Here is a 15,864-nt window from a genome sequence, read left to right on the forward strand (position 1 = left end):
AGAGAAAGCCACTCATACTTGTTGATGCAGCTTTTCTATGCCAGCCCCGGTCCCGGGTGCTGGTTCTCAGGGACCTACAGAAGCATAAGGGCAAAGACCCTGTTGCTCTTATAAGGAGATTTTGAAGAGTCAGAAGCTAATTGGTGAGATGAAGCCTCCGATAGCATCTGAAATGGTAAAAGGTGCCTCTATTGGCTGTCAGGAGGGAGGATGTGAGGGGACGGGTCTACATAGACCTGTGTCGGTGCCCTGACGCCTCCTCACAGGGGTGTTTTGCAGCTGGGACTGTGCTGTTGATGACATGGCAGTCAAGATGGCTCTGAACGGACAGCTCTCCCTTCAAGGACTTTGTTTTCTCCACCTCAGCATCATGGTCGGGGGTCAAGGTAAGTGCGTTCCCCCTTTCCTGGATCAACAGCAGAGGGTGGACACCTTGGTGAAGGGAGGGGTCCCTGGAGCTGTGGTGCTGAAGTCCCAGTGTAGACCGTGTGTTCTTGACCAAGAAGGAACTACGCTGACTGTGAATATTGGTTCTTCTCCCGTGGAGGGTCGACTGGTCGTAGCAGCAGGTTTTACATAGAAATGAATTGGGTCTGGACTGAGGTGGGTCAGTTTCAGTCCCCTCCACTGTCTCCCTTGTTTTCAGGGAGCATCTGCTGAGTCCCAGTGGCCCCCAGTGTGTGAAGGTCCAGCGAGTGACCTCAGCTGGGACTCCGGGCTGTTCCCCACACACTCCTGCTCTGTAGGGGACTGGCCGGTGGGATTTCCATGTTTTGTGCATTTGTGCTCCCTTAGGCTCTGTGCTTGTGTGTGTGTGTGCGTGTGTGTTTGTGTGTGCGTAGGGTGTGTGAGGTGTGTGAGAGGAACGGGGCTGCCGAGAAGGGACTGAGTCAGTTGGTCTGTGAAACACCCAGAGCCCCCACGGTTGGGTGTCATGTCAGCTGCACGTACCCAGATCGTAGATAATCTCGCACCTGCCTGCCCCTCTCTGGTTCCTCTCCTTCACCCCCACGGCCTCCCCTCTGCTTGTCGAGTGCCTGCCCAGCACTGGCTCTGGAAGGGGTCCTGCCTCCCAGCCTCATTTACTCCCTCCAGGGTCCCTTGTAGGTCAGAGGACCCTGCAGCCAAGGGTGGGGACGTCTTGTTTATAGAGATTAGCTGATGCACATCCCCACTTATGTACAGTTTCTCGAGTCCCTGCCCCGGTGCCCGGGGACTGTGTCCTGTTGTGCTGGACCGGTCCTTTCCACTCCCTAGGATCCGTGGTGATGCCTGTAGGTGTATTTCCTCCCGTGCCCTCTTTTTTCTCTCCTTGTGAGTGGGTTTCCCCTGAGCGAGAGGACAGCAGGCATCCGGGTTAGTGCTGCTGAAAATCTAGTCTTCAGCCTGGAGGAGGTGGCTCTTCCAGGTTTGGGTGCTGGACCAGCTGAGACCACATACACACCTGTCTCCTCTCAGTGCTCATTGTCGTCCCCTTAGACCTCAGTCTCTCAGTCCAATAATTCTGCTTGGGAAACCCCATCCCCCCAAGTCTCTGCTCCGCCAGTGTTGACCAGATGCTGGTGAAGATTACCCTCCTGACGGCTCTCACGTGCAGAGGTAGGTTTTGGTCCCATGAAATAGGGGGGATAATGAGCATTCTGATACCTGCGTCTTCTTCGGAAAACTGTAGGCAGTTTCCTCAGCAGTTCCTTGAGGAGCAGGAACATTTCACCGAAGCCAGCACTGTGTTTGTTTTCTTCGACACAACACCGTTCAGATTTATTCTACCAAAAATTTATTCTGCTGCTTCATACAACATGGACTTGCTTCTTGTGAGATGGTCGTCCTCATCTCTCTGAACATTGGATGATCTGAGGTGGGTGCACATGACAGGGGTCTCCACCTTGAAACCCACGATGGGCACTGGCAAAAAATTACCCCTCCAAGCACAATGTGTACCATTAGACACAATAACATTGACCCTCAACATTGGATAATTCAGTATATGTTATTTTGTAACTTGTTTCTAAAATCAATAATGTATTTTGGACCTTTTTCTATACCACTAACTATTCTTGTAAACACTAATCATTTTATTGCAATATTACAAAATATAGGATATCACAGGGATAATACTGAAATATTTAATTGTCTCAAATATTTAGTTTTATGACTGAAATTCAACATTCTCAGCTTATCACCTGTGTTTGGCATTTATTTGTTTTCCATGTTTTTGCTATTGTGGAAAAATCTGCTCTGAACTTCCCTGCATTTCAATGTAAGCACCATCCACGAGTGTTTCTCTTAATCACATTCTAAGATTGGAATTACTGGTTTATAGGCTAGGAATCCTTTTAAGGCTTTTGACCCACAGACTAATGTCTGTGAGAAATGTTTGCACTGAATTTTATTAGCACTATTCTGTATCAGAATGTTCGTTTCCACATACCTTTCCCGACATTGTATTTTTTTTTATCACGTTTTTACATCTTTGGTAGTTTTGCAGGCAAAAGCTGGCATATATTAGCTAATTTAATCCTTCATTTGTGAATGACTCGCTCATGACATTTGTCCTTTTTAACTGGGGATGTTTGTCATTCTTGTAATGATTTCTATTGTGGCTCCTTCTACTATGACTTCTGCTGCCGCTGACCCCCCAGACCCCACACCGCGTTCCCTCATGCGGGCTCATCTGAGCGCCCAGCAAGCCTACAAGTCAGAATATATTTATCTCAAAAAGCAGATCAGAAAACTGAGGCAAAGCAAAGTGAAACCCCTTGCCTAAGGTGAGACAGGTGGAAGCAGTAGAGGCAAGGTTTGAACCTAGGTGGAGACTCCTGGGTCCAGAGTCCTTGTCCTTGTGAACAGTTCCATGTTTTAGGCTGACACTGTTTCCCTCAGCTGATTGGTTTCATTGTAACTTTTCTTTGTTTTTAGACCCATGGAAGTTTCTAATATTAACCATGTATAAAAATTTCCCTTTTATGTTTCTGCTTTCGAAGCGTCATTAAGAATATTCTTTTCCAGTTCTAGTTTAAATAAATGATTGTATGCATTTTTTAAATATATTTAAATATACTACAATTCTAATAACTGTGTAAGTTATTTCATATAGGATATGAAGTTATATCTAATTTTACTTTGTTTTTACTATGTAATTCCTGTGTTATGTCTTTTTCTTTTCTCACTGATTTCAATGCCACCTAAAGAAACATGCTAAATGACACCATGGCATTTACCATACCTGCTTTTGGAATTTATTTAGACTTTCATTCCACAAATGTTTATTGATTTACAGATCGCCTCGTAGGGTATTGAAGTCATAGCCTTTGCATTTCACTAGGTGCTGGGGCCCCAGTGGTGACGAGTGAAGCGCTCCCTGGCCTGTAAAGCTAGTGAGACTGGACACCAAGACAAGAATTTATAATAAACTCTGACAAGTGCCATCAGCAGGGACACCAGCAGTGTTTCTGAATCTAGCTGGGAGAAGCCGAGAAGGGTTCCTTAAAGAAGTACAATTTAAGCAGAGGCCATGCATTCTGGAAATGAAGTTGTTTACTGTTTACAATGTATGGTATTGTTAATAGCGTCTAATATATAAACACGTTTGCATACATGTTTCCTATAGGTCACTTTTATATAACATGATTTATTTTAAATAGTTTATTTCAACAATCAAATGCTGAGGCATATATACTAAGCCCCCATAACTATTATTCTGTCATTTTTTCCCTTGTATTTGCAAAAGCTTTGTCCTATGTTTTTTTTTTCTATTTTTCAAGCTTTATTGAGATACAATTTATATATGATATTGTGTAAGGTGCATAATGTGATGATTTGAAACACGTATATATTATGAAATGATATTTATCATATCACATAGGTTACTTTTTGTGTGAGCTATGAGAACTTTTAAGATTGACTTTATTAGTAACATTCAAGTATAGAATCCAGTATTACCAATGTCACATATACATTACAGCCCCAGAACTTATTTATGTTATAAGTAGAACTTAGTACTCTTTTACTACTTTCACCCATTTTCCCTGCCACCTACCCTGACCAGGCAACCACCCATATACTCTTTGTTTCTATGAGTTCGGCTTTTTTTGGATTCCACACACAGATAAGGGAGATCAAGCAGTATTTGTTTTTTTTCTGTCTTACTTATTTCATTTAGCATAAGGCCCTCAAGGACCATCCATGTTGTCCCAAAGGCACAATTTCCTTCATTTTTATGACTGAATAATTACTCCACTGTGTGTATATCCATACCACCTACGCCTGTGTATACCTGTGTCTAAATCTATAGATATACCTAGAATTCTCTCTCTATACGTCAAGTATTTACCACATTTTCTTTATCCTTATAATTGTCAATGAGCACTCAGTTTGTTTCCATTTCTTGGCTATTGTGAATAATTCTGCCGATCATGGGGGTGCAGGTATCTCTTCAAGATCATGATTTCATCTTTTAAGGTATATACCCGATATGGAATTTCTGGCTCATATGGTCATTCTTTTTTTTTATTTTTTGAGGAATGTCCATACTTTTTTCCACAGAGGCTGTACCAATTTATATTCTCACCAACAGTGTACAAATTTCCCCTTTTCTCCACATGCTTGCTAACCACTGTTATCTGTTGTCTTTTTGATCATAGCCATTGTAAGAGGTGTGAGGTGATAGCACGTGGTTTTGATTTGCATTTTCCTGATAGAGATGTTGAACATGTTTTCATGTACCTGTTGGCCACTTGTTTATCTTCTTTGGGAACAATGTGTATTTATATCCTTTGCCTATTTTAAAATCAGATTATTTGTGGTTTCGTGTCTGTGTGTGTGTGTGTTTTTGCCATAAACTCATGAGTTTCTCATATATATTGGATATTAACCACTCTCAGACATCTAATTTGTAAGTAGTTTTTCCCATTCCGTAGGTTGTCTTTTTATTTTGTGGATAGTTCCTTTTGCTCCACAGGAATTGTTTAGTTTGATGTGGTCTCACTGTTTATTTTGATTGTGTTGCTTGTGCTTTAGGTGTCATATCCAAAAAATTATTGATAAGATCCACGTCAAGAAACTTTTTTCCTAAGAGTTTTATGGTTTCAGGTCTTAAATGGATTTAAGTCTTTAGTGCATTTTGAGTTACCTTTCGGGAGTAGTGTAAGATAGGGGTTCTAGTTTCCTTCTTTTGCACGTAAATATCCAGTTTTCCCAACACCATTGATTGGAAAGACTCTTTTTCTTCATTGAGTATTCTTGGCTTGCTAGTCAGACTTTAGTTGACCATATATGCACGGGTTAATTCCTGAGCCCTCATTCTCTGCTGTTGGTCTGTGTGTCTATTTTCATATCTTTGCTCTATGGTTTGATTACTATAGTCATGTCGTATAGTTAGGAATCACAAATCCAGCTTTGGTTTTTGTTGCTGTTGTTTTCCCAGACATTGCCTTGACTATGTGAGGTCTTTCGTGGTTCGCAATTAATTTTAGTATTTTTCTTCTATTTCTGTGAAAAAGCCATCGGTCTTGGTAGGAATTACATTGAACTTACAGATGGCTTTGGGTGGGATGCACATTTTAAGAATATTAAATCTTCTAATTCATGAACATGGGATAGCTTTCCATTGATTTGTGTCTTTCTCAACTTCTTTCATCAGTCTTATACTTTTTATAAGATCTTTCACCTCTTGCAAAATTATTAAGTATTTTATTGCTCTTGATGCAATTTTTATGAGATTGTCCTCTTAATTTTTTTCCACGTTTCACTGTTAGTGTACAGAAATGCAAATGGTTTCTGTATGTTGATTTTGTCTCGTGCGACTTTGCTTAATTTGCTTATTCGTTCTAACAGTTTTTTATCTTGGTTGGAGTATTAACGTTTTCTACATATATAGCATCATGTCATCTACAGAGACAATTTTAATTCTTCTCTTCCAATTAGGATGTTTTTATTTCTTTTTTTGCTTAATTGCTCTGGCTGGGACTTCCAGTACTATGAGAATGGAATAAGAGTAGACACACTTGTCTCATTTCTGATGTTAGAGAAAAAGCTTTCAACCTTTCACTATTGAGTGTGATGTTAACTCTGAGCTTCTCGTATATGGTCTATGCTATGCTGAGAAATATTCTTTCTATATTTAAGTTTTTGATAGGTTTATAAATTTAAGGATTTTAAAATTTGTCAGATTTTTTCCTCTGCATCTATTGAGATGATCATGAATTTTATCTTTCATTCACATTAATATAGTGTATCTCATATATTGATTTGCATGTTTAAGCATCCTTGCGTCCTAAGGATTAATCTTATCTGATCATGGTGTTTAGTCCTTTTATTGTGGTGTTGAATTCAGTTGGGTAAATTTGTTGAGAATCTTTGCATTTATATTCATCAAAGACACTGGCTTATAACTTTCTTTCCTTGGAGTGTCCTTACACGGCTTTAGTCTCAGGTTAATGCTGGCCATGTAAAATGACTTTGGAAGTGTCCCTTGTTCAGTTTTTTCGAATAGTTTACAAGGGATAAGCATTATTTCCTCTTAAATATTTGGTAGAATTCACCAATGGAAACATCTGTTCCTGGCCTTTTCTTTGGGAGATGTTTAAATACTGATTCAATCTCTTTTCTCAGTATTGATGTTTTTCAGTTTGCTGAGGCCTCCCTCAGTCCCTTGTCATGCGGGTCTCTCCACACACAGCTGACAACGTGGTAGCTGGCTTCATCAGAGCAAGAGAGAGCAAGATAGGGCAACAAGGGAGAAACCAGAGTCGTCTTAAAAGCTAATCTCTTAAGTCACAACTCTTTACTTTTGCCAGATCCCATTTCTTAGATGCAGGTTATGAGGTACAGTCAAGTGTGGGGGGGGTCACACAGGGACATGGATACCCAGAGGAAGGCATATGAGGGATGTTTTAGAGGTGGCTTATCACAGTCCTCTGTTCCTAAGGTAGATGAGAGTGCCCCCAATGGGACAGAGAAGGAGAGGGAAGGTTTCTCCCTGGCATCATGGGCCGTGAGCTGTAACTGAGACAGGGGTCTGGGCCCCTGGTGGTCTTGGGCATGTCTCCTGTGAGGGCAGCATCCAGAGTCCTCTGAAGGCCTGTCCTCGGTGATGTCCCTGGAGCTGGGCTCTACAGGCTTGAGAGAAATAATTGAGTGCATCCCTTCCCAGCCCCGTGTTCAGTGATGCCACACTGGTAGCTTAGAATTGAGCACAGTGGGAATATTTGCACCATAGAAATTAATAAATCCTATAGACCAGGCATTTTTTTTCCCTTCAGAGAGCTCATTTTTTAATACTTGTACCACTGCATTGTCTCCTAAAATCTCTCCTGTGTCTTGTGTTCTGTGTCTGTGTCTCTCTTTCAGCTCTGGAGCTGAGGCTGATGGATGGAGGCCACCACTGCAAGGGGAGAGTGGAAGTCAAGTACCAAGGAAAATGGGGCACTGTGGACACTTACCTCTGGGACTTGCAGGATGCAGCTGTGGTGTGCAGACAGCTGGAATGCGGAGATGCTATTGATGCTCCCACAGGGTCGTATTTTGGACCTGGGGTTGGCCCCATTTGGCTTTTCAATGTTTCCTGCGAAGGGACAGAGTCAGCTCTCCATGACTGTTCTAAAAATCCTATTAAAGACTACACTAGTGATGGCTTTGACCATAATTGGGACTCTGGAGTAGTCTGCTCAGGTAAGGCCTATCCTGTCTGAGGAAGAGCCTCAGTCTCATTCCCAGAATAACTGTGAGCCTTTCGTGCACACTTGGGTGAAAACTCAAGTAACACAGTGCTTTCTTGAGCATTAGGTGCTCAAGGCAGCATAAGGGCTGCTTGGCCCTGGGCAGTAAAGGCCCCAGACCTATGGATCCCTGGGCCCTCAGGGCTCTGTCATGTGTCGTAAGAGACAGGGAGCTGAGGTCAAATGTTTCACACAGGTACAACTGCTGAGCTGGAGCTCTGTGACTTAGTTCGATCATGGGAGCTGTTTTGTGTTCGTTTATGAGATGGTCGATCCGGTGCAGTTACAAGAGAGGGGCAGCAAACACAGTGTATTGTACTCATGGGTCCTACAGAGATAAAGTCACCACATGTCATAAGGGGGATACGTAGGGGAAGTGCCAAGGGGGCAGACTCAGCCAAGCATGGGGTCCAAAACAGAGGGTGAAGACCTGTGAACAAGAGAAAATATTGGGTGTCAGGGTGGAGTTATACACACAAAAGGGGTGCAGGGGTTTCACTGGAGCATCACTAGGTTACAGCGAGGTGTGGGCAAGACAGGTGATATGTCGTGGGGGTTAGTCTTTGCACATTGCTGCTCCTGGTCACCTGGCTGGGGTGCTAACATCCTGTTTGTGGGGATGTTCAGGTAGCAGGAAAATATAAAGTTCTAGACTTACAGTGCAGTAGCTGGAGCAAAGCAAGTATTAATTTCAGTGAGGACAAGAGAACTGGAAAGTGAACAGAAGAAGTGCTCAGTCCTTTCTAAGTGTGTCTGACCAGAGCCAAGGTGGAAGCAGTAAAGACAGCAGTGAACCTAGAGTGTGAGTGGGTGGTCAGAGAATTTTCCAGAGATGTGTCCAGTTGTTATTACAAAGATGGATGAGATGTCCAAGACATGAATCCATCAGAACACCTGGAATGGACAAAGAGATCAGATATCATAGTGAATTCCCTTATGCTTGTGGTTGGGTCCTAGAAGAGGACCATCTAATCTGAAGGGGTGATGGGATGGGGGAACCTGAAGAACATTTGCAATAAGCCCTTAGCAGCCAGTGCCAATCAGCTCTTTTGTGTTCTGTTGGGGACGATCATAGGAAAAGTGATCTTTTGCAGCCTCACTTTCCGCAGATCTTTGATAACACTCATTTAGGGCCCTAAGAAAATAATGACTTTCATTTTGAAGCTAGTTTATTGAGGTGAGATTGACATACAAAAAGCTGCACCTATTTAATGTTTACAACAACTGCTAGGTTATCAAGAGAAATGACTAGGACCGCCCTGTCTCTCTCCTGTGGCTCTCTGAGCTTTCTCAACACAACTTGACAGATTCATCTTTTCCCCCTTTTAGGTCACCTAAGAAATTCATGGGAACGTTTTGCCACCAAAGTTTATCAGAAAAATAAAACTTGATACAATAAAAGTGGATTGGTTACAATGTGTGTATTTTTTCTCTTAAGCCATCATCTGTCTACAGGTCGACTTGCACTCATGGATCCAGTCCTCGGGATTTTCTCTACCTTAAGTCACTGGAGGATTGGCTCTTGGGAGAGAAATCTGATCAGAATATTAACCCCACGCGTCTCAGGATGGTTTTCTAACTTTGTCTGGATGATGGGTCTCTACTTTGACAGCCCAGGTCCCTGTGGGTTGATTCTATTCTTCATATCTCTGTACTCAAGTTTGAGTGTGCATGTGTTTATGCATTACTGACATGGGCTCTGTAGGCCCCAAGATCCCAAATGAGAAATTCACTTCTCCAACCAATGCTCTGAAATGTATGTTTCTGGTATTCAGTCATTCTGGATGACCTGTCTTGAGCCCTGTAGTTTCCAGACCCCTAGATAAGGGATTCACATTTCTAACCAATCTCATTATATATGTTCTTCGGATTCAGCCATTCCAAACTGCCTCTTCAAATTCTTCTGGATTTCTCTACAGAAACTGTCTTGTGAAATGCAGTTATAACTCTAAATGACAAATTCCCTCTCCATGCCCCGCTTTTGGAGAAAAAAAGGTTTTGCTTCCACACCATTGCCTGTGACATGTTTTTTTTCCCAATTGCCAAGAATATCATGAACACTTACTGGGTTTATTTGCTTGTTTCTCTTAGGATTTGTGCGTCTTGTTGGAGGGCATGGACCCTGCTCAGGACAAGTAGAAGTGCATTCTGGAAAAGAGTGGACTCCAGTGTCTGACGGGAACTTTACCTTCCTCACAGCCCAGGTCATCTGTGCAGAGCTGGGCTGTGGCAAAGCTGTGTCTGTCTTGGGACACGTGCCCTTCAGAGAGTCAGATGGTCAGATCTGGGCTGAGGAGTTCAGGTGTACCAGGGAAGAGCCTGAGCTCTGGTCCTGCCCCAGGGTGCCCTGTCCAGGAGGAACCTGCCACCACAGTGGAGCTGTTCAAGTTGTCTGTTCAGGTGAGATGCAGATCAGGACTCTAACCTCCCTGCACATCCTGGTCAGGTAAGAAAAACATGAGATTTTGCTGAGCTCCTGTCTTTTCTACCAGCATACACAGAAGTGCGGCTGATGAAAAATGGCACGTCTCCGTGTGAGGGACAAGTGCAGATGAATATTTCTGGAGGTTGGAAAGCACTCTGTGCCTCGCACTGGACGATAGCCAACGCCCATGTTGTCTGTCGTCAGCTCGGCTGTGGATTCGCCACCTCCACCCCCAGAGGACCATACTTCGTTGAAGGAAGTGATCCAATCTGGAAGGCTCGATTTCACTGTTCGGGGGCTGAGTCCTTCTTGTGGAATTGCCCGGTGACTGCCCTGGGTGTTCCTGACTGTGCCCACGAAAACACAGCCTCTGTGATCTGCTCAGGTAAGAGAGAGGAGGGTGCTGACTGGTACTCAGGATGCTCCGTGTGGAAAAAGTCCCCAAGAGCAGAGAATGAGGGAAAATGGCTTCAAAAGTTAAATATTTCATGATGAAATATGTTTTTTCTCATTATTCATTCATTTTTTGAGTTCAGGGCGAGAAGCATTAAGGTGAGTAATATTTTTAAAATTAACATAGGTATTTAAGTATAAACATAGAGAACAATGGATAAGCAATAAGTGTACACCTCAGTGAAGATTTTTTCCCCACTCTGAACCATTTGAGAATTGCTATACACATCAGGTTCCTTTACTAGGTACCACAGCATATATTTCTTAAGTACAAAGATACTCATTAAAATTCAAGAAATTTTAATTTCATGTAATATTATTAACTGTTTACTTTGAAATACATCTGTGATTGAGGTTGTTTGCTTTTTGTGTTTTTATAGTAGTAAGATTAAATTGTAAATTCAATATTTGTAATAAATCAAGATTATTTAGAATTTTTATTCATTCTGGTGTCATTTCCTGTGGTGCTCTTCAAAGAATTTCTATACTTTTTGCTAAATGTTTAAAGATTTTGGCAAAGGGGAAGTGACATCAGCATCATGGTGGTGTAAGATGTCCCTCCTTTTTGCCCTTCTTTTTAACAATGAATTAACCATACATCCATGATCAATAGTGCTTCTGTGCAAATTGTGGGATTCAATGTCTTGTACCAAGGAACATTTGGATGGTCAGCAGACAACATTCAGAACGGGAAAATATTTGTAAAACCTATATAAGATCAGGGTTAATATCCAAAATATATTTAAAAAACTCTACAACTCAATAGCAGAAACCCAAACAATCTGTCTAAAATTGGGCAGAGGAACTGATTAAACATTTTTCAGAGAAGACATTCAAATGGCCAACAGATGCATGAACAGTGCTCCACATCACGAATCGTCAGGGAGATGCAAATCAAAACCACAATGAGATGTTACCTTATAGCGTTTAGAGAGACTATCATCCAGAAGACGATATACACACGTAGGTGAGGAAATGTGGACAAGTGAACCCTGTGCACTGTTGGTGGGAATGTAAATTGATTCAACCACTATGGAAAACAGTATGGAGTTTCCTCCAAAATTAAAAAATAGAGCTACCGTATACTCTAGCAATCCTAATTCTGGGTGTGGACTCAAGGAAATGATATAGGATATTGAAAATATGTCTGCACTCCCATGTTCATTGCAGCATTATTCACAATAGCCAAGATACACAAACAAGTCACGTGTCCTTCAACACATAAATGAATAAAGAACATGATACACACACACACACACACACACACACACACACACAGAGTAACACTATTCAATCATGAGAAAGAAGAGACTCCTGCCATTGGTGATAACATGGATGGACCTTGAGGGCATTGTGTTTAGTAAGGTAGATTATATGGAGAATGAAAAACATTGTGTATTATTTTTATGTGGAATCTTAAAAAGCCTTACTAGTAAAAACAGAGAGTAAAATGATGGTCACCATGGACTGGGAGGTGTGGGAATAAGGATTTGTTAGAGGGTACGGAATTAGCAGATGAATAGATTCTGGTGATCTAAGGTACAGAATAGTGATTGTAGTCAACAATACTGAATTATAAACTTCAAAATGTCTAAGAGACTAGCTCTTAAATGTTCTCATTGTAAAAAAGAAAGGATAATTATGTGATGTGACAGAGGTGTTAGCCAAAGCTACACTGGTAATAATATTATAATATATAAACGTATCAAATTTAAACATATGTTGGGAAAAAAAAAAACCCAAAAGCACTGACAAAAGATTATTCATAATATACTGTTAACATGTTTTTAATGTGTATACGTTTTGTAGGAATAGATTTTTTTGTTTCTTTTCTTCATTTTTGGAGGGGTAATTAGGGTTTTATTTATTTCTTTATTATTTATTTTTATTCTGGAAATACTGTGGATTGAACCCAGGACCTCGTTCATGCTACGCAAGCGCTCTACCACTGAGCTATACCCTCCCTCTCTTTTCTTTTCCCCCTTGTTGATCATGCTTTGAAATGATGAATTTTATGTCTTTTCAGAAAAATGAGGCTTAAGTGATTTTTTTCTGTGTCTTTGCCTTATATTTGATTGATTTCTATAATTATATCTATTATTGTTCTCCTGTCTATGGGTCAGATTTAATTTGCATTTTGTTTTTTTATGGTTACTTTTTTTTTTAACTTTTTTTATTGAAGTGCAGTCAATTACAATGAGTCAATTTCTGGTGTACAGCACAGTGTCCCAGTCGTGCACATACATACATATATTCGTTTTCATATTTTTTTCATTAAAGGTTATTACACGACATTGAACATAGTTCCCTGTGCTATACGGGAGAAACTTTTTTAATAGCTGGTATTTTTGATTGACACACATTGTAGATGAAAAATTGTAGAACTTCTTCACACAGGATCTTCTTTTGCTGCCCCCCCGGCACCTGATTTAGGGGGTTGATCACCTCATTTAAAAGAAAGTGAAGTAGTTGGAGCCGGGCACCCGTCCCTGAGAGGAACAGTCTATGTCTGGTTCACTCTTCCTTCTGTGGTGCAAGTGTTCCGGTTAACAGGGCTCCTCCTCTTTGCTGGACCCCGAATTATGCTTTGTGCTCCCCGAGCTCTGTGAGTCTGCAGAATCTCTGATGAGCTTCTCAGAGACTCGCCTTTTACATTTCAATTGACAAAGGCCTCAGAAGAGGTGGCTCACCTCTGCCTTTCACATCTGAGAGCATGGACCCAAATACTCTCACTGCCTTAGGAGCTCTACAGCACCGCCCCAAATATTGATACTTCCTCGGTTTTGTAAACTCACTCTTCGTGAAATACTTGGCTTAAAACAGAAATTCTGGCATCGTCAAAAGCAGAACGCTCCATAGAGAAGGTGACCTCTATAGGGTAACATTACTGCTATGTTATAGCTTTCATCTCAGACCTGATCAGCACGTCATTATTTGGTTTAATTCAATCTCCTGTTCTTCAACCCGCTGATCATTGCTGTTCCTGCAGGAAACCAGACCCAGGTGCTGCCCCAGTGCAACGACTCCGTGTCTGAACCAGGAGGCTCTGCAGCCTCAGAGGGGAGCCCGGCCAACTGCTCAGGTGGGGGTCCCGCAGGCCTAGAACCCCTGCCCTCCCCTGTGTAAAGGCCCCCCCCACTGGCACGAGCCTCTCCCCGCAGACAGCAGGCGGCTCCGCCTGGCGGACGGGGGCGGCCGCTGCGCAGGCAGAGTGGAGATCCTCCACCAGGGCTCCTGGGGCACCATCTGTGATGACGGCTGGGACCTGACCGATGCCCACGTGGTGTGCAGACAGCTGGGCTGCGGACAGGCCGTGGACGCCTCGCCCTTGGCTCGCTTCGGGGCGGGATCCGGGCCCATCTGGCTGGACGAGCTGAACTGCACGGGGAAGGAGCCGCACGTGTGGAGGTGCCCTTCGCGGGGCTGGGGGCGGCACGACTGCAGGCACAAGGAGGACGCGGGGGTCGTCTGCTCAGGTCTGCGCGGCGCTCGGCCGCAGGCGGGGGGCCGGGGGGGGGCGCGGGCCCTGGGGGTCGGGGGTCTGAGCCCTGAGGGGGAGTTGCTGGCAGGGCGAGAGGAGGAAGCCCCTTCCCTGGCGCCTGTCTTTCCAGTCTGTCTTTACTCTCCAGTAAGGTCTGGAGACCCTACTGGTATTGTAATGACACCACGGACTGAGTAGTTAAAAAAATCAGGGGTGTATGTAGTATTTTACCTTTGTGCAGGTTAGAAGTCTGACGGGGGTCGTGGTGGGCTGACGTCAAGGTGCCACAGGGCTGCGTTCTACCTGGAGCCTCTGGGGAGAATTCCTCAGCCTTTTCTAGTTTCTAAAGGCGGCATGAATTCCTTGGCTCAGAGCTCCTTCTCTTTTTCTTCAGACAGACAACCTTGCCTCCCTCCGATCTTTCTTCCATGTCTCATTTCTCTCTAATCACAGTCAGGGTTAGGATTCCACTTTAATGATAGTAGGCCTAAGAGTGTGATTAGACTGGGCTTACGTAGTTAATCCACAATATCCCAGTTTAATCTGACCATCCCATGGTCCTTGATTTAATCATATCTGTAAAATCCCTTTTGCCAGATAAGGTAGAATTTTTACAAGTTTCAGGGACTGGGATGTGGACGTCTCTGGGGGGTCCACCCTTCTGCCTGCCTCCCTACTATCCACATCCCTTTCACATAGTCTTCCATGGGTTTTTCAGGAAGTGGGATTCAGCTCCCCCTCCCTGCAGGGTGCCCAGTTCAGTGTTCCGCTCAGTTCATTTTCCATCACATCATTGCGGTAGAAATAGAGAGACAGACACAAATGGACAAAGTCAGGTAAAAGGGAGACAAATTTCAGTCTTGTCAACTACTGAGTATCTCCTCAGCAGGGTCAGGGATGAGTGTTGACAATTTCTGGGAGAGAGGAGCACCCAGATCGTTGAGTGGAGTGTCAACTGTGCCCTGTTTCCCCTTTCAATTTTAGAGTTCCTGGCCCTGAGGATGGTGAGCGAGGACCAGGAGTGTGCCGGGTGGCTGGAAGTTTTCTACAACGGGACCTGGGGCAGTGTCTGCCGCAGCCCCATGGATGACTTCACCTTGTCCATCGTCTGCAGCCAGCTTGGCTGTGGGGACAGTGGAACCCTGAACCCTTCTGTTGCTTTTAGGGAAGGTTCTAGACCCCGGTGGGTAGATTTAATCCAATGTCGGAGAACTGATACCACTCTCTGGGAGTGTCCTTCGGACCCTTGGAAATACAATTCCTGTTCTCCAAAGGAAGAAGCTTACGTCTCCTGTGCAGGTGACTTACTGCCTGTTTGTATGTCCCACCATTTTTTGTAAGATGTTGCTAATGAGATTTTATATTTTCAAATCTAAGTGATGACTTTAAGTTTTGTCTACGAAGTGAAGTGTGGATAAAGATTATCTAGTCCATATCGTTTCAAAGGATAAAGTAAAAAAAACTTAGGCTGACAGCAGTTTATTTGAAAAATACCAGGGAGATTGGGCTGAACTTTGGGAAGCATAAATAATACTCAGACTTTCTAAGCAATTGTTAAGTAACTAGGATTAGTTATTGATATGCCCAATACCTTAACGTAAGTAGGGACAGAGCAGAGAATCGCTCTGTCTCATAAATGCTGGGTGTTTTACTCTGAATTGCATCTACACCAGCTAGACTAACTCTCAAGGCAGTTTGATGGTAGACTGCAATTGAGTATGTTGTAGGTAAAAGTTTATATTCCAGGCTAGAGGACAGAGAAGAGAGAACATATAGTCACTGTTTCC

The 15,864-nt window shown here is 43.1% G+C and overlaps 1 protein-coding gene across 1 annotated transcript in view; it reads left to right on the forward strand.

The window, feature by feature from the left end:
- The first annotated feature begins 279 nt into the window (after nucleotides 1-279).
- The window catches only part of LOC105062327 (antigen WC1.1-like), a 99,535-nt gene continuing 83,950 nt past the window's right edge, over nucleotides 280-15,864 (forward strand). The window contains exons 1-7 of the mRNA XM_074357254.1: nucleotides 280-386; nucleotides 7,351-7,671; nucleotides 9,810-10,118; nucleotides 10,211-10,528; nucleotides 13,586-13,678; nucleotides 13,758-14,072; nucleotides 15,062-15,376. Of these exons, the coding sequence (XP_074213355.1) occupies nucleotides 302-386; nucleotides 7,351-7,671; nucleotides 9,810-10,118; nucleotides 10,211-10,528; nucleotides 13,586-13,678; nucleotides 13,758-14,072; nucleotides 15,062-15,376 (1,756 nt within the window). The 5' untranslated portion in view covers nucleotides 280-301. The remainder of the gene's footprint in view (nucleotides 387-7,350; nucleotides 7,672-9,809; nucleotides 10,119-10,210; nucleotides 10,529-13,585; nucleotides 13,679-13,757; nucleotides 14,073-15,061; nucleotides 15,377-15,864) is intronic.

This window comes from Camelus bactrianus, chromosome 34, assembly GCF_048773025.1.
Source record: "Camelus bactrianus isolate YW-2024 breed Bactrian camel chromosome 34, ASM4877302v1, whole genome shotgun sequence".
Lineage (NCBI taxonomy): Eukaryota > Metazoa > Chordata > Mammalia > Artiodactyla > Camelidae > Camelus > Camelus bactrianus.